Source organism: Myotis yumanensis, unplaced genomic scaffold (genome assembly GCF_028538775.1).
Source record: "Myotis yumanensis isolate MYYU_CA2020_CCGP unplaced genomic scaffold, mMyoYum1.0.hap1 SCAF_2, whole genome shotgun sequence".
NCBI classification, from domain to species: Eukaryota; Metazoa; Chordata; class Mammalia; order Chiroptera; family Vespertilionidae; genus Myotis; species Myotis yumanensis.
Window position 1 is genome coordinate 205,093 of NW_027223753.1, and position 17,867 is coordinate 222,959.

The following is a 17,867-nucleotide window of genomic DNA, read 5'->3' on the forward strand; positions in this document are numbered from 1 at the left end:
CGGTCACTCACCTGGTCATCGGTGCTAGTGGGTCCCTTTGCCCCCCGCGTCCCGGCCTGCCATCCGGAGTCCCAGCAGTGGCCGCCTGTGCTTGCTCTGCAGGAGGCCTGGAGAGACCGCCGGTGGGCCCCGCCCTGCCCAAGGCCTACGGCACGGGCTTCATCGGCTGCCTGCGGGACGTGGTGGTGGGACGGCGGCCGCTGCACCTGCTCGAAGACGCAGTCACCAGGCCCGAGCTCCGGCCCTGTCCCGCCCCGTGAGCCTGCCGTGGCCCGCCCCGCACCCTGCTGTAATTATTTTATATTTTTGTAAACTTGTTGCTTTTTTGATATGATTTTCTTGCCTGTGTTTTGGCCGGAGGGACTCGGCCTGGCCTCCCTCCTGTCCAGGCAGGCGAGCTGCAGAGGCAAACTCGGGGACAGGGAGGGCGTGGCTCGGACAGCAGCCTCAGGACACACCCTCCACTGGGCCACCGTGTCCCCGCCCCTCCCGCTGGGCTTCCCTGCCTGTCAGCCGCCCCCCCCAACACATCGAGCCCCACCCTGCCAGTCTGGGTCCCCGGAGCCGGGAGCTGGGAGCTGCTGCCGGAAGCGGGGGGCCTTTCCAGGCCTCCCCTGAGCTGGACCTCTTCCCACTGGAAGGGGCCGGCCTCACCAGGACTGGCCTCGAGCCTGGCGGCCCCTCCTGGGCCTCCTGGGCCAATACTGTGACTTAGAGACGACGTTCCTGCTGGGGCCACCGGCCTCCCTGCTCTCGCTGTGTCTGCCACCCCAGGTGCTGGAGGCAGAGGCCAGGCCCAGGACTGTCGGGGCCCTCACCTCCCTGGCCCTGCCCACCAGGGACGTGGCTGTGTCCCATCCCGGCACCTCGGGGCCCCGGGAGGAACCCTGAGAGGGAGTGGGCCAGTGTGGAGTGTTGGTGTCCGTTGCCTGCTCGCCTGGGCAGCCAGCGTCCAGGCCTGACCGCCAACCAGAGTTCTCAGTGCATTGAGTTTACTTGACGTCTGGGGAGGGCAGCTGAGGACACCGCACGGCAAACCCTCTCCCGTCCTGGGGGGAGCAGGGGGTCCTCCTTCGAGAAGGACGGGGGCGGCCGGGTGTCTGACCGAGGCCCAGGAGTGGGTGCAGGGACGGCAGGGACGGCTGCGAAGCCAGAAACGCCTTAAATTGCAACATCGCGTCACCCCAACCAGCCTGCCCCCTCCTGCACCTAGTACTGGGGTGTGGCACCCCAACTCCCACAGCCGGGCTGGGATGTCAGGCCCACAGGCTGAAGGGAGCCCCCGTATGTCACACTACTAACACCTCCAGTCTGTCTGTCAGTCGCCGTGAAATAAAGTCTGAACATGTTAAAGGTGCGTCCGTCTGTGTCCCCGCTGTCCCCCCTCCCCCGTCACCCCCTTCCCCCCCCCCACCCTCCCTTTGGCGAGGAGACCCCTGCAGTGAGTGTGCACACTGGTGCATGAGCTGGTGGCCTTGCAGGCAGCACCCCGCACACGGCCCTGGTGTGTCAGCCATTTCTGTGTCTGAGCTCGGGGGGGCAGGAGCTGTCTGGGGAGAGGGCCGGGGGGCGCCGGGCGGGTGGGGGTGGCAGGGGACCCTCCCCACTGGCCCACCCTGTGCTCAGACACCCTGGGCCCTGCTGGGAGACCCTCAGGGGAAGCCCGAGGAGCTGGGCCTGTGGAGCAGCTGTGAGCCTCGAACCAGGAGCAGGAAAAGGGAGGGGGCCTCCTCCCAGGAGCTCCTGGGATGTGGGCTCCATCCCCAGCGGGGGGCGTGCAGGAGGCAGCGATCCACGATTCTCTCATCATGGATGTTTCTCTCCCTCTCCCTTCCTCTCTCAAATGAATCAATAAAAAAGAACTGGGTTTTTTAATTTTATTTTGTGTCGATAGAAAAAACAAAATGAAAATAAAAACTCCCATAAGCTCCTGTGATGCACCTGCTGACGGGTCCCCATTCTGGTCCCTGAGTCGCTAGCGGCTTGTTCAGGGGAGCGGCTTGTTCGGGGGAGCGCGTGCTGCTGGTGTGAGGCCCAGGCGGGGGAGGAGCAGCTGTGGGCGGGTGCAGGGTGGACAGGCCACTGGTCAGGTGGTGGGACCCTCCCATCTGCCCCCCCAGGAAGGCGGTGCCCAGAGAGCAGGACCCGTCCGTTACAATCAGGCCGAGGCGTCCGGAAGCCCCTCTGAGGGGCCCACGGGAGCCCCGCAGTCGGAAGCTCAGCGCCCCCCCCCCCCCCCCAAGGCCTCTTCAGGGCCAGGGTCGGGGCAGGACCCCAGCAGGGACGTGTATGAGCTTCCTGCCTCAGGGAGAGTGTGACCGGAACTGGGCACTCCCTGCCCTTTCTGTGGATCCGGCTCCCTGGGAGTGCGTGCGTGCACACTCACCACACACTCACACACACACACACACTTACACACGCATACACACACACACACACACACACACTCACTCTCACACACACACACACGTGAGCTCTGATGCTAGCAGGCATGTGCCTGTCAGGGGAGCCACAGATGTAAGACATGTGTCACTGCTTCCTGGCACTTGGCACACCCTCTTAGGCTTGGTGAGGGTGGAGGTCACAGGAGGGGTCACCCTATGACCCCGTGACCCCTAGATCACGGAGGGGGGACAAGGCCTGATCTGCGGGGCACAGGGCCACGGCAGACATGGCCGAGGGCCCGATCAGTTCCGGTCAAGGGCGCGGACCTCGGTGCAGGCCCCGCCCCGCCCGGCCCTGGTTGGGGTGAGCAGGAGGCACCAGTTGATGTGTGTCTCTCACATGATGTTTCTCTGTCTTTCCCTCTCCCGCTCTCTCTGAGAAGCAATGGAGCAATATCCTCGGTGAAGATTCACACACACACGACAGTGGGAAGGAGGCGGGTCTCCAAGAACATCCGACCCGAGGTTTACCATCCAGGGGGGGTGTCCCCGGGCCCAGGGGAGCTGTCTGGGGGCCCTGCCCCCCGTTGTCTGCAGCCCGGCAGGCGGGCCCAGAGGGGAGGCTGTCTGTCCCGGGGGCCGGGCGCAGGGGGACGGTGCCAACACCGGGTGCACGGCCTGGGCTGCTCCGGCAGAAAAGCCTGGGGACCGTCCTGGGGGCTGAGGGTAGCGATGGGGGGGGCGGGGGGGGGACCGTGGCCGCCCTTCCAGGCACCACGACCAGGGGCCCCACGTCAAGGTCCAGAGCCAGGCGACTCTTGGGACCTGTGTGGACGGCGGCCAAGCCCCGCACCGGCCAGCGAGGCGGGACCGGCTCTGCCAGCCGCCGGGAGCCGCAGGGCGGCCAGGACCCGCGTCCGAGCAGAGAGAGCGGCCTCTGCGTGTGCGGACGGGCGAGCGCGTGTCCCAGGGACGGGTCTGTGGGCGCGGCCCGGCGCCCCCCACCTCCCACCTCCCACCTCCCACCCCCACCTCCCGCGGCTGCAGCAAAGCCGAGGGGCCGTCCGCCTGCCGGCCTGCCGCCCGGGGCCCGGGCACCGATGCAGGGCGAGCGGCACCGGGCCCTGCAGCGGCCTCGCCCCTGCCCTCTGGCTGGAGATGGGGGGGCAGGTTCTCCCGCCGGAGGGTGCAGCCGGGGACGGGGGCGGGGCTGGGAGGCCACCTTCCCCGCTTCGCTGAGGACCAGGCTGCCACCTGGTGGCCACCCGGGCCCTGCAGGGCCGACCTGCCCGGCCTCCTGCGGACTCCGAGGAGGGAAGGGTCAGCGAGGGGCAGGACAGATGGCCTGGGCGGCCTGTCTGTCTCTGTGCCCCCTCGCTGGCCAGGTGTGGCCCACGACTCACCTGAGCTCCCAGCCCCGCTCCGGGCCAGGTGGGCCCCTGTCTGGCAAGGATGCTGAGAAGCTGCTGACGGAAAAGGAATGTCGGGCCCTGGCCGGTGTGGCTCAGTGGATAGCGCGTCGGCCTGCAGACTGAAGGGTCCCGGGTTCGATTCTGGTCAAGGGCACAGGCCCGCTTGTGGGCTCGGTCCCCAGTGGGGGGCGTGCAGGAGGCAGCCGATCAGTGATTCTCATCATTGATGTTTCTTTCTCCCTCTCCCTTCCTCTCCGAAATCAATAAAAATATATTAATAATAATAATAAAATGTACAATTCCATTGTTTAAGGAAGAAAAAAAGAGGGTGTCAGGATACCTCCTGGTGCAAGAGCCAGAGCCAGAGCCAGAGCCAGAGCCAGAGCAAGCCTGCGGTTTGCCGTCCGCGCTCACAGCCGCCGGGCCCGGGGGACTGCGGCCGCCGGTCACCCACCTTCTCCTCTGCTCCCGGGTAGGAGGCACGGCGGGTGGGGTGTGACTCCGGGAGGCGAGGTGGCCCCACAGCCTCGGGAAGTAGGAGGTTGGAGCCGGGGGGGGGGGGGGAGGGGGCGGGGGGCGGATTGAGTCACAAGAAGAATCCTGTGGTGAAGTTGGGGGCCCTGGTGTCCCACCCGCCATGAAGCCTGGAATCCAGAGTGGGCTGCTCCCCGGGGGCCCCACAGCCCTGCCCAGGAGAAAGGGTGCAGGGCAGAGGGGCAGGGGGGCAGGGGGCAGGGGGGCAGGGGGCAGCGGGGCAGCGGGGCAGGGGGGCAGGGGGGCAGCAGGGCAGGGGGGCAGGAGGCAGGAGGGCAGCGGGGCAGAGGGGCAGGGGGGCAGCGGGGGCAGCGAGGGCAGGGGGGCAGGGGGCAGGGGGGGCAGCGGGGCAGGGGGGCAGGAGGCAGGAGGGCAGAGGGGCAGGGGGGCAGGGGGGGGCAGCGGGGCAGGGGGACAAGGGGACGGGGGGCAGGGGGCAGAGGGGCAGTGGGGCAGGGGGGCAGGAGGTCAGAGGGGCAGGGGGCAGGGGGGCAGGAGGTCAGAGGGGCAGGGGGCAGGGGGGCAGTGGGGCAGGGGGGCAGCGGGGGCAGTGGGGCAGGGGGGCAGGGTGTGGGCCAGGCAGCTGTCCTTGGGAGGCGCTGGGGACCTGCTAAGCTTGGACATGGGTCTCTCCCTGCCAGCCCTCAAGGCCATGAGGCTCCATCAGCCAGCACTGCCCGTGGGTGCGGGAGCTCAAGGCCACGCACACCGGCCAGAGGGCTTCTGGGAGGAGTCTGAGGTGCAGGTGTTGCAGGTGCTGTGGTCGGGGGAAAGGGGTCAGGGGGTGGCAGGCTCTGGGGAAGGTCAGCTGTGGCTGCAGCCCCCGTCCGTCCTGGTGCTGCGGGGGCAGGAGGGCAGGCTCCTGTGTCCGAGGAAGGAGAAGTGGCCAGAGAGCCAGCCCGGTTTTGACACAGAAACACCCTCCCCGGGAGGGACCCCCGCTGGGCCGTTCCCACCACAGGTGTGGGGCTCCCACTGCGCCCAGGGCCCCTCCTCACCGGCGACCTGAGCGGCATCTTCCCTCCTGGTTGGGACGGCCTGTGTCTCCTGAGGCAGCTGACCGTGGGCCTGGGTGTGCAGGAGGCGGGGGGCCTGGGTGTGCAGGAGGCGGTGGGCCCGGGTGTGCATGAGGCGGTGGGCCCAGGTGTGCAGGAGGCGGGGGGCCCGGGTGTGCAGGAGGCGGTGGGCCCGGGTGTGCAGGAGGCGGTGGGCCCGGGTGTGCAGGAGGCGGGTGGGCCTGGCAGCTGCCTGTCCTAAAGAGCCAGGGCCCAGGCTGCAGACCTTGGCAGGACAACAGACGTTGGGGGAGGCGTGTGGCCGTCCCCAGGGGGCCCTTAGCAGGGTCCTCAGAGAGAGCTGGACCAGACATTGTCCCGAGCCCCGCCCCAGCCCAAGGTGGAAGGGACGCGTGAGCCCCCTCGGCTGCTGTGCGGACATTTGCATAGACTTGCAAGTGTCCTGTCACTGGAAACACCAGCCCACGGCGCCCACCTCTGGGCCAGGTGTGGCAGGAGACACTGTCGGTCAGGGCCCGTGCCCGTGTGCTCACCTGGGCTTGCTGCTTCAGGCTTCAGGAAGCTCTGGGGATGGGGGGGCCTCGAGGGCCCCGAACCCCATCTTCTCCTCCCGACCCCTCCTGCTCAGCCTCGGCCCTGCTGATCACTCCTTCTGGCCTTGGCTTTCTCCTCCGGTTTACCCCCTGAGCCCCTCCCACCCCCGGGGTCGCGGCCGCACCTGCTCTGACCCTGCGCCTGCCCCGTCCTGCCCGGAGGGGCCGCCACACACAGTGAGGCACGCCAGGGGCACCGGTTAATAATGTGGATTTTCCCCAATAGATGGAGCTACACATACGTTGATATATATGCGATTTGATGTGTCTGCTATTTTGTTGTATTGACAACAAGCTTCAAATGTCGAATTTTCTGAAGGTGTTAACATCATATTTTTTACGCTTAAAAATGTCGAATTTTGTGCCAAAAAAAAGAGCATTTGCAGGAAATTTTAATTCATTTTGAAGAAAAGTGCCGTGAAATGCTTCGGGAAGCTTCTGGTGAACATGCTCCATCTCAAGACACTTGTGAACGCTGGTTTAAACGCTTTAAAAATGATGATTTCGATGTGAAAGACAAAGAACATCCAGGTCAACCGAAAAAGTTTGAAGACCAACAATGACAAGCATTAGTGGATGAAGATGCGTCTCAAACTCAGAAACAACTTGCAGGAAGATTAAATGTTGCTCAGAAAACAATTTCTGATCATTTACAAGCAACGGGAAAGGTTTTAAAGGAAGGAAAGTGGGTGCCCCATCAACTGAACGAAAGACAAATGGAAAACCGAAGTCATCAGTAAAACGTTGCTTCAACGGCACGAAAGAAAGTCTTTTTTGCATTGAGTTGTGACTGGAGATGAGAAGTGGATTTATTTTGAGAATCCCAGACGCACAGAATCATGGGTTGATCCAGGTCAACCATCAACATAGACTGCAAGGCCAAATCGCTTCAGAGAGAAGACAACGCTCTGCGTTTGGTGGGATCAGGAAGGTGTGGTGCATTATGAGCTTCTAAAACCAGGTGAAACCGTTAATACTGATCGCTACCGGCAACAAATAATCCATTTGAACCACGCTTTGATCGTAAAGCGACCAGAATGGGCCAGAAGACACGGCAAAGTAATTTTGCTTCATGAAGACGCACCATCACACACTTCAAACCCAGTTACAGACACGCGAAAAGGTCTCGCCTGGGAGGTATGAACCCACCCGCCGTGTTCACCAGACCTGGCTCCCTCAGATTCCCACTTGTCCGATCAAAGGCACACGCGCTTTCTGAGCAGCCCTTCAACACGTGCGAAGACGTGGAAAATTGGGTCTCCGAATGGTTTGCCTCAAAGTAAGAAAAGTTCTATTGGGACGGTCTCCACAAATCACCTGAAAGACGGGGAAATGTGTAGCTAGCGATGGACATGACTTTGAATAAAGTATTTTTGATGTTTCTCTTGAAATTATCATGTTTTCTTTGATGACAAAATCCGAATTTTAAACCGGTTAATAGTTAATCCGAATTATTAACCAGTTAATAGTTAATCTGTATCATTAACCGGTTGATAATTAATCTGCATTATTAACCGGTTGATGGTTAATCCACATTACCAACCGGTTGACCATTAATCCGCATTATTAACTGATAATTAATCTGCATTATTAACCAATTGATATTAATCTGCATTATTAACCGGTTAATAGTTAATCCACATCATTAACTGGTTGATGGTTAATCCGCATTTTTAACCAGTTAATGATTCAGATTTTGTAATCAAAGAAAACACGATGATTTCAAGAGAAACGTCAAAAATACTTTATTCAAAGTGATGTCCATCGCTAGCACCACATTCCCCGTCTTTCAGGTGATCTGTGGATCCGTCCCAATAGAACTTTTCTTGTTTGGAGGCAGACCATTCAGAGACCCCATTTCCCACGTCTTCGTACATGTTGAAGTGCGGGCAGCGGCACCGGCGGGAGCAGGTGGGGCGGGCCGGGCAGGGATGGGGCCTGGGCGGGCATGGCCATGGTGAGCCGCGCCCACCTCCCAGCGTGAGCCTCGGAGGAGCCTGACTGCGGTCCCGAGCGCCACGGCATGGGTGGAGCGCTGGGGAGCAGGGCCAAATCTGGGCCCCCCGGGGGGGAGGGGGCAGGGCGGTGTCCCTGCCAGGAGGCCACGGGCACAGCTAGGGCGTGAAAACCCACAGAACCGGGTCTCTGCCCACAGGACCCCGGTGGCCTCGGGCAGCGGGTACGAGGGCCGGCGTGCCCGTGCCCCTGGAGCTGAAGCCCCGTGAGGAGGACTGTGTCTGCCCGTGGGTGAGGCTCGGGTGGTTGGGCTCGTCCCCTGCACCGAACGGCTGCTGGTGGATTCCCACTCAGGGCTCAGGCCTGCGCCGTGGCTCCATCATGGGTAGCGGGCGAGCAGGAGGCGGCTGATGGATGTTGGATGTTTCACTCTCACATTGATGTTTCTCTGTCTCTCCCTCTCCACTCCTCCCTCTCTCTCTCTCTCTCTCTCTCGCTCTCTCGCTCTCTCTCTCTCGCTCTCTCTCTCTCTCTTTAAAAAAATAAAAAGAAGGACTATGGTTAGCCTGGAGCTGGTCCAGGAGCCTGCCCGTCAGATCTGGACACGGGAGGGTGGTGGGGAGATCTGGCGTCCTGGTCCCTCCTGGGGTTTCAGGGCTGTGGGTTGTCTCTCAGGGTGAGAGGCCACCAGTGACCACCTGCACAACAGGGAGAGACCATGTGTGACCCTGTGCTCCACATGCTTGAGTGTCGGCCCACATGTGTGACACACGTGACCAGTGAGCTGGTGGCCATTGTGCTTGTGCCCGGCTCCCCTGCACCCTCCCTGCACACGCCCCCTGCCTCCTGCACACGACCCCCTGCACCCTCCCTGCACACGACCCCTGCCTCCTGCACACGACCCCCTGCCTCCTGCACACGACCCCTGCCTCCTGCACACGACCCCTGCCTCCTGCACACGACCCCCTGCACCCTCCCTGCACACGACCCCTGCACCCTCCCTGCACACGACCCCCTGCACCCTCCCTGCACACGACCCCTGCCTCCTGCACACGACCCCCTGCCTCCTGCACACGACCCCCTGCCTCCTGCACACGCCCCCTGCCTCCTGCACACGACCCCTGCACATGACACCTGCCTCCAGAGCCTCCCCTCAGCCCTGCCCGCAGTGGGCTGGTCTGGGATGTGGTCTGGGCAGCAGCTCAGTCCCTGCTGTGTCCAGGCCTGGCCCAGGCCATTACCTTGCAGTCACATGTAGATAAATGCTTGTTGAATGTGTGAGATGCTCACGTGACCACATGTGCAACCTCACATGCCTGGCCCTGCCCGTGAGAGGGCGAGGCTCCGTGTATGTGGCTGACGTGTGTGCATGGCTGACTAGTGTGTCGTGCTGACTGGGTGCAGTGTCACTGTCATGCGGTCCGTGGTCGCAGGCACCACCCCACCCCCATGGCCTGTGGCTCCGTGTGTTCCCAGTAAAACGCCGGTTCCCGTCTGTCCTCGCTGGTTCCTGGGAAATGTGTTCTGGCCGCCACAAGGCCCACCTTCTCTGGGGTCCCCACCCCCCAGAGGCTCAGCCGGGTGCAGCAGGAAGCCCAGGCTTCGGGGCGAGGGGTGAGCAGGCTGAGCCAGAACCTGCCGGGCCTCTCTTGGCCATGCCAACCTGGTGGTGCAGGGTTCCTGGGGCTGAGAGCAAACCCCGGGGGGAGGGGCTGGCGGGGCTTGACGCCGATACCGGCCAGGCCCGGGAGGGACTGGGGGCTGTGGTATGTGAACTGTTGAACACACGTCAGCAACTCTGCTTCTGTGCCCCCATGACCCTCGGTTCCTGGGGTTCAGGGGTTCTGCACACCCCAGCCAGGCCTCCCGCAGGATCGTAGGGCCCTGGCTTCTTAGGGGTGCAATACAGTATGACGATGGCTGAGGGGGGGGGCCCTGGACCAGGCCAGGCCTCCCCCGTCCCAGGTGCTCTGGGTCCTCCCACCTCCCTAGGGGAGCCTCAGGGTCCTTGGGGGCAGCCAAGTCCCAAACTGCCCAGCCCCTCGCAGCCGGAGGAGACAGGGCCCACCTGCCCAGGGGCTGCTGGGAGTTGGATCCAGAGGGGTGTCCTCTGGATTGAGGCTCTCTGGGGAGCGGGGGACCATGGGCTTCTCTGGAGGGGGTCAGGGGTACAGGGAGGAGGGTGCACAGACAAGGACCCCTTTCCAAACGTGGATACAAAATAATTTATTTAAAAACGTACAGTTCAGGAAGGTCGATGGACCCCACGGGAGGGGCCGGCCCTGCCGGGGAAGGAGCCGGGTGGGTGTGAAATGTGAAGGTAAGGGTGGCGCACCCTCCCTGCTCAGCCAGGGGCTGCCCCTGTGGGCGACTCGCAGTGCATGCAGGGGGCCCTGCCAGGCGGTCTGCCTGGGCCTCGGTCTCCACAACTGCATCCTGGGAGTCAGGGGTGGTCTCTGGGGCTCATAGGAGCCTATTATTCTTGGAGGCTTTGGGGAGCCATCAGGACCCAGCCCCAGAGTGGGGTCAGGTGAGCCAAGTGGGGTCCTCAGAGATGCTGGGACTCTTGTGGGGCCCTGGGACCGATTCCCAACAGCCACTGCACCCCCACTCCCGCTGTGGGCGGGGACCCAGCATGGAGCGTGGACAACCTAGTCATCGGCCAGGGGCCCGAGCGGGAAGGTGGCGGGGTAGGGGACGGTGGCTGGCGCGGCACTGGTGGGCGGCCGGGTCAGGCAGTGCAGACTCCCGGTCCTGAGCGCGCACTGCACAGGCCAGAGCACCACGCAGAAGAGCGCCAGCAGCAGGGCCGAGATGAGCGCCAGGCGCTTCCAGTCCCCACAGCGGGCCCAGCAGCGGGCCAGGCGGCCCCGGCGGCGGCCGGTGGGGCTGGGGCTGGGGATGGGCACCGCGGGCTCAGCGGGCTTGCTCAGGCCCACGTCCACGCACACGAAGCCGGGCGTCGCCAGGCCGGGCGCAGAGGGTGGGAGGCAGCAGCACAGCTTGGTGCCCTCCAGCCACACGGGCTCCTCCCGCCGCAGGTGCGCCGGCATCTTGGCCTGCAGCTGGCGGCTGGTGCGCAGCGCGGGCGCCCCGTCGGCGGGCACGGTGGTGGGCTGCCGGCAGAACGGGCAGGGCACAGCCTCACTGCCGGGCCGGCCAGCTGGCTGGGCAGCCGCCAGCCGTGCCAGGCACTCCAAGCAGAAGACATGGGTGCAGGACAGCTCCTTGGGCGTCTTGAAGATGTTGTCGTAGCCCGAGAAGCAGATGGAGCACTCCAGCGGGGAGGCCACCTTCTCTGAGCCGGGGGTCCCAGGGGATCTGAGGCCGCTGACCGAGCCGGGGGACCTGGGGTTGCTGACCGAGCTGGAGGACCTGAGGCCGCTGACCGAGCCGGGGGACCTGAGGCCGCTGACCGAGCTGGGGGACCTGAGGCCGCTGACCGAGCCGGGGGACCTGGGGTCGCTGACCAAGCTGGGGGATCTGGACACGGGGGCCGTGGGGTGGCTCAGGCTGGGGGGCGGCATGGCCGTGTGCCACACCTGCTGGCGTGATGACATGGCTCTGGGCTGTGGGACAAACAGAGATGACTGTGAGTGACCTCAGGCTGCCCCTTCCTGCCGGTCCCTCTCTCCTTTGCCCGGCACCTGACCCAAAGGTCCCAGGAAGGACACTGCCCACCTGCGGGTGCCACCTGCACCCTGTCCTACCCCCTCCAGCGCCTCACGCTGAGGCTGGGCAGCGTCTGAGTGCTGGGCCTGAGCAGCCGATGGGTCTGCGGACGGACGCCATGTGCACAGGGTGTCGTGCTGACTGCCACGGAGACGCCTCTGGCTGGCCCTGCCCTGGCTGTGCCCCCGGCAGAGGTGCAGGTGGCCATCAATGGCCACAGCAGTTACTATTCCTGTGGCGGGGCCAGGCCATGGGACATCACAGCCACGAGTCGAAAAGGCAGCTGGGAGGGTGGGGGACTCAACCAGGTCACCCGGCAGCCGGCCTGGGCTCTGGGTCAGGGGAAATGGGTTTGAACATGGATCCCAGTGTAGGCACCTGGCTGGGGAGGTCAGGACTGGGTCGGGCTGAGCCAGGCCGGTCTAGGGGAGACGGAGAGGCCTGAGTAGGGCGGAGGCTGGTGGTCTGAGGAAGGTTTGTGTCCCAGCCGTGCCCCGAACCTGAAGGGGCAGCCTGTCTGCTGGTGGCAAGGGCCTGAGTCAGCCCTCAGCCCAGAGGCGAGGGGGAGACACGGGCCTCTGTCCTGCGCCCGGCACACAGCTGCCTCCCCCGTCCCATCCCGCTCCCATGGGGACCCTGTCTCCGTCTCCCTGGCCGGGCTCAGGTGACCAGCCTGCTGACCAGGGCTCTGCCCAGCGCTGCCCCTGCCCCTCCACTGGGCCTAGGCCTCCACCACAGGCAGCCACCTGGTGGGCAGAGCAGACCAGGGCCTTTGGGAAGACCCGGGCCCTGGCCCCGTGGAGCTCAGGAGGCCCCCGGAGGTGGCCCCGACCCTGACTTGCTGGTCAGCCCTGGGGATGACTCCAGGGTGACAGGCCATGGAAGCTCCCATCGCTGCCCCATGACCGGGGGCCTGAGTCGCGGTGACATCACGGTGATGTCACGAGTGCCCCCACATCCCGACATGGGGTGTCACCGTAGCCTGAGGCAGGGTGGCTGCGGGTCAGGCGCGGCCGTGGCCAGGTCTGGGGGACTGGCTGTCCTCCCCCCGCCCGTGTGCCCACATAACCGGTTCCTTGGCACCGAGGCCCCACCCCGAGGAGCTGCCCCACCCTGAGCCGGTCCAGGTGAGAGGTGAGAGCTGGCTGAGTGGGCCTTACCTGGCGGCCGGGGGTCAGCGGGGCCGGGGCATGGTGCTCCTGGCCGGCCAGGGCCAGGCTCCGAGGCTCCTCGCCCTCCTGCTCAGGCGGCAGCGCTCTCCTCCGGGCCAGGCCGGCCTCTGCTCCACGGGCAGGCGTCCCTCCTGGGCTGGCCGCCAGCCGTCTCGGTGGCCCTGGCTGGCAGGTGGAGGGCAGGGGTGCGTGTCTCCCAGGTGTGCGTGCTGAGGCAGGTGTGAGTCCTCTGGCTGCGTCCCGGCAGGTGTATTTATGGACTCCGGTCACGCTGGCCGGGGGCGTGGCCTCGGCCTCAGGATTGGCTGGCCTCCCGGCCTCTCCCTGGGGAGCTGGGAGCAGAGGGTGGGGTGGAGCGGAGGTCACTGAGGCCTCCACGGCCTGGGCAGGTCTGGGGCCTCCCAGCCCCCACTGTGCACCTCAGCCCGGTCCTCACACCTGTGATCTCACTGAGGTCCCCCCACAGCCCTCGCTCCCGCCCCCCCATGTACACAACCCGCGGACATGTGTGTCCATACATGTGTCACCCGATGTCCACACGCGTGGCTCTCCAGACCTGGGATTCTGCTGCCCCTGTTCCCGCCCCCACAGCCTTTGGGTCCAGGGCCTGGGTGAGAGGTCAGGGCTGGGAGCACCCCAAGGACAGGGACCAGGAGGGTCACAGGACTCGTTTGGGGTGACTGGGGGCACCCTGGGTCACATGCGAGGGACCCTGGAGCCCAAGGAAGCCCTCGACCCCGGGGGTGGGGGGGTAGGAGCGGTTTCAGCCGGTCAGCGTGGGTCCTGCAGACCTCGGGGCCGGCGTGGGCCTGGGGCTGGGCTGAGGGGCCAGGGTTTACCCAGTGGCACAGACTGCACCCCTCACTCCACCCAGCGCCCCGGACGTCCCCAGCCTGACGCCGCCCCCCCGGCCCCTGCAGTCCTGGCAGGTGCCCCTCCCCTCTGAACGGCGCCCACCTGGGCGGGACTCGGCGTGGGCCCCGCTGCTGACACGTGACCCGACCCTGAACCTGGTGGGGTGCTGAGCAGGGGAGGCCCGGAGTGGTGTCCGTCCTGGCGGGATGGCTGCCTTACACCCCCTCAGCGGGTGGCCTGGGACCCCCGAGACTGCCCAGCTCCAGGCACTAGAAGAGCTGAGACCACAGGGGCCAGAGGTCAGCATGAGGCCCACCAGCCCGAGGAGGTGGGTGCACAGAGCAGGCTGCCTGGGCAGGGGACCCCAGGAGGGGCAGCCACGGGGAAGGGAGAGATGGGTGCCGAGGCCCCATACGGAGGCCAATGGGTGACTGTGGATTGGGGGGGGAGGGCAGCGCCTGTCCCTGGAGGAGGGAGACCTGGCCTCCGAGAGCGACCAGTGAGATGCCTGACGAGGGGGGGGGGGGCCAGAGAGGGGGTGGGGGGCCCAGAGAGGGGGTGGGGGCCCTGAGAGGGGGTGGGGGCCCAGGGAGGGGGTGGGGGCTCTGAGAGGGGGTGGGGGGCCCAGAGAGGGGGTGGGGGCCCTGAGAGTGGGTGGGGGCCCAGGGAGGGGGTGGAGGCTCTGAGGGGGGTGGGGGCTCTGAGAGGGGGTGGGGGGCCCAGAGAGGGGGTGGGGGCCCAGGGAGGGGGTGGGGGCCCTGAGAGGGGGTGGGGGCCCAGGGAGGGGGTGGAGGCTCTGAGGGGGGGTGGGGGCTCTGAGAGGGGGTGGGGGCCCAGAGAGGGGGTGGGGGCCCTGAGAGTGGGTGGGGGCCCAGGGAGGGGGTGGAGGCTCTGAGGGGGGTGGGGGCCCAGGGAGGGGGTGGGGGCCCTGAGAGTGGGTGGGGGCCCAGGGAGGGGGTGGAGGCTCTGAGGGGGGTGGGGGCTCTGAGAGGGGGTGGGGGCCCAGGGAGGGGGTGGGGGCCCTGAGAGTGGGTGGGGGCCCAGGGAGGGGGTGGGGGCTCTGAGAGGGGGTGGGGGCCCAGAGAGGGGGTGGGGGCCCTGAGAGGGGGTGGGGGCCCAGAGAGGGCGTGGGAATTCCACCAGAGGTGGGGCTCCCTGTAGGGAGCCGGAGGCCCGGCCTGGCCCCTGCGTGTGAGGCCTGGGTTCCCATGGGGACTGACTCCAGGAAGTGTGCGGTCCCTCTTTTCCAAGAACCTGAGGCTCCTGGGAACATCCGAGCTCTGAGGTCATCGGGCTCCTGGGGACAGTCAGTGGCCAGAGGCGAGGGGAGAGGAAGGCGAAGGAATGTGCTGTGGGCGTGGCCAGACCCGGGAGCAGCTGTGGCTGCAGGTGTGTCAGCCCGAAGCCCCGTGTGTCCTGTGTGGGGACGGGGAGTGGGGGGGGGGGGGCACACACCGCCCGTCAGCCTGGCTGAGTGACAGCCCGTTCCTGCGGGGAGCATGGCTGCCGGTGTGTGAGGCCCGCATGACCCCCGTCCTGTCGTCCTGTCGGGGCCTGAGTTGCGGGGCCCGAGCCCTCAGGATGCCTGGAAACGCTGGTCCCACATGTGTCCTCGCCAGGCGAGCAGATGCAGGACGGTGCTTCCTGCCCCTCCCCCCGGACCCCCAGACCCGCTCCAGCTCCTGGTGCTGCCCGGCATGGGGAGCGGCCAGCAGCTCACCTGGGGCCGGGCCCAGGGCCAGCGACTCGCTGAAGCTCTGCCCCCAGGGACACGGACGTGGAGGCTGGGGACACCGGGGCTGCCTTCTGGGACCAGGTGGGAGGCCCGGCCTCCCATTTGGGCAGAAACTGCCCCCAGGCCAGTGCCCGGAGGGGCAGCTGGGCTGTGCACCAGGTCCAGCCTCCACCCCAGCCCTGGCGCTGGGCCCCCAAGGTGGCTCTGCAGGCAGGCCAGGCGGACAGCGTGGCCGGTCCCTCCTGCACCAGCAGGTCCCTCCTGCCCCCGCCTGTCCCTCCTGCACCCGGTCCCTCCTGCCCCCGCTGGTCCCTCCTGCCCCCGCCGGTCCCTCCTGCCCCCGCCTGTCCCTCCTGCACCCGCCGGTCCCTCCTGCACCCGCCGGTCCCTCCTGCCCCCGGTCCCTCCTGCACCTGGTCCCTCCTGCACCCACAGGTCCCTTCTGCACCCACAGGTCCCTGGGGGCCAGCCCGGCGCCCCTCCCCCGTCTTGCTGTGGTGGCTCTTTCTGGGGCCCATGCCCAGGCCCCTGGCCGGGCCCTCTGCCTTCACACCTCCTCCTCAGGCCCCGCCTCCCAACCCTGCTGACCTCTGACCTCTGTTGGCTCTCAGGGAGTCCCCTAGTTCTGAGTGGATGAAGGAACGAATGAGCTGCAGCTGTGACCTGGGGAGCACCCCCAACCATCTCACCTCCCGGGGCGTCGGGGGGGACAGCTCCTCAGACCCCCATGATGTGGACATGGTGCCCCCCGGCCTGCTCTGGCCTGAGCTGTGACCCAGAAATCGCCCTCACTGTGACCTATGTCAGGGTCTGGAGTCCAGGTGAGGGGCTCAGGATGGAGGGAGCCTGGGGAGGGCAGTGCAGGCCCCACTAGACCACCTGCCCTGCCAGCCGCCCCACCTCCCCCCTGGTGCCCAACCCCCGCTGTCTGGCCTGGGGGCCCCGGTCATGGGCTGGCACGGCACGTCCAGCAATCCCACCCCTGCTGTCTGGGGGCCAGGGGTGCCCAGCAGCAGAGGCCGGTGTGGCTGAGGCCCAAGGGGCCAGGGCTCCCCCCCCCCCCCCCACCTCCCAGGTCAGGGAAAGGCGTCCCAGTGTGGGGCTGGGGCTGGAGACAAATTCCGAGTTGGCAGGCCCGCGAGGTGGGCTGGGATGGTGTGGAGGAGCTGAGGGGATCCTGGGTTGTGGGCAGGAAGAGGTGGGGGGGGGGCACTCAGGGATGAGCCGCTGGGAGGGCCTCCCTCTTCCTGGCCTGGCCTCCAGGGCCCGACTGGCCAGACCTGCTGTCCTTGTCCAACAAGGTGGTTCCATTTTGTCCCCGTTACCAGCCTGGCCTGGTGCCAACATGGGAGCAGAGGGCGAGCTCTGTCCTGATCTGTGCCCCCCACCCCTGGCGGGAGGGCTCCTCCTCCTTCCTATGCTCCCCAAGCTGCTGGGAACCCTGCCCTGGTCTCCCCACCCCTCTCCCAGCCCAGCCCCTGTGAAGTGGAGAAGCCTCGGGGTGCTGTGGGGCAAAGGGGGTGACCACACCGCCATGCGGCACCCAGGACCCGGTTATGCCCCTTCCCTTCCCCACAAGGACTTCTGCTGGGCCCCACCCACCACTGGTTCAGTCTGGCCAGGCTCCCTCCCTCCCGGCAGTGGGCAGAGCGCAGCTCAGGGACGGGGGGGGGGGGGGGGGTCCCTCCCTGCCAGGGCCTGGCCCTGGGAGGCTGTTGGCCACGGGCAGGGCAGGCGGTTCCTGGGCACCATCCCCAGAACGAAGGACAGAGCCCAGGGAGCCTCCCTGCAGCCCCTGGTTGTGCACACCCCTCGCCCCCCCCGCCCCCTGCCGAGAGCCATAAACCTCAGGGGGGTGTCCCAGGCACAGGTGAGCAGGTGTCCGCCATCCGGGTGACAGTGGACATGGGCTGGGCAGGGCTGTCGGGCCAGCTCTGGGGTGAAGCCCTGGCCCCCGTGGCTAGTCACCTGCTGCAAACGGACAGTGTCCCCTGCTGACCAGCCCCTCCAGCTGGCACTGCCCACTGGTCACGCCTCCTGGGCCAGGGGTGTCCTGTGCAGGGGCCCCTGGTCACCCCTGGGTTCCACGCTGCCCACCAGCAGCTCCTGTTACAGAAAAGCCCTCCGAGCAGCAGCCCCGATGGACGGGGCACTGGGCGTCCTGCCTGCCTGAGGCAGCTGGGAGCAGGCCCTTCGCCCAGAAGGCCCGATGGTGGGTCTGTGCAGGAACTCGCCCGCCGGCCGGGGCGCAGGCTTTGGGGCAGGGGTCCTGGTCCTTGTGGAGGGCTCTCCTCCATTCCCCCTCTCGCCCTCTCCATCCCCGAGAGGGGCAGCAGCTGGACGGGCCTCCGCCGGCTCAGGACAGAGGCCTGTGGTGAGGACAGGGTGTTTATTGGTCCAGGTGCTCAGTGGCTGCCTGCTCTCGGCTGCTGGACGGACATCGCCACGCAGAGGGCTCGGGAGGCTGACCACGAGGCCTCCTCCGGCCCCCGACGTGGAACGGACACTGAAGAAGGAACTGTGGGCTGCGGCCGGCGC

General features: G+C 66.3%; 2 protein-coding genes across 8 annotated transcripts in view; one reads left to right on the forward strand and one right to left on the reverse strand.

Moving 5' to 3' along the window:
• Positions 1-1,357, forward strand: part of AGRN (agrin) — a 34,675-nt gene extending 33,318 nt beyond the window's left edge. For all 7 annotated transcript variants that reach the window (XM_070403826.1, XM_070403829.1, XM_070403828.1 and 4 more), the window contains one exon: positions 103-1,357. In XM_070403826.1, coding sequence (XP_070259927.1) covers positions 103-260 — 158 coding nt within the window. In that variant the 3' untranslated portion in view covers positions 261-1,357. The remainder of the gene's footprint in view (positions 1-102) is intronic.
• An 8,754-nt stretch (positions 1,358-10,111) lies between these two features.
• On the reverse strand, positions 10,112-13,046 carry RNF223 (ring finger protein 223). The gene is made up of 2 exons (XM_070403074.1): positions 12,728-13,046; positions 10,112-11,464 (listed from the first exon to the last, which is right to left on the reverse strand). The coding sequence occupies exon 2, from the start codon at positions 11,453-11,455 to the stop codon at positions 10,547-10,549; it is 909 nt and encodes a 302-aa protein (XP_070259175.1). The 5' UTR covers positions 11,456-11,464; positions 12,728-13,046; the 3' UTR covers positions 10,112-10,546.
• Between the last annotated feature and the right edge of the window lie 4,821 nt (positions 13,047-17,867).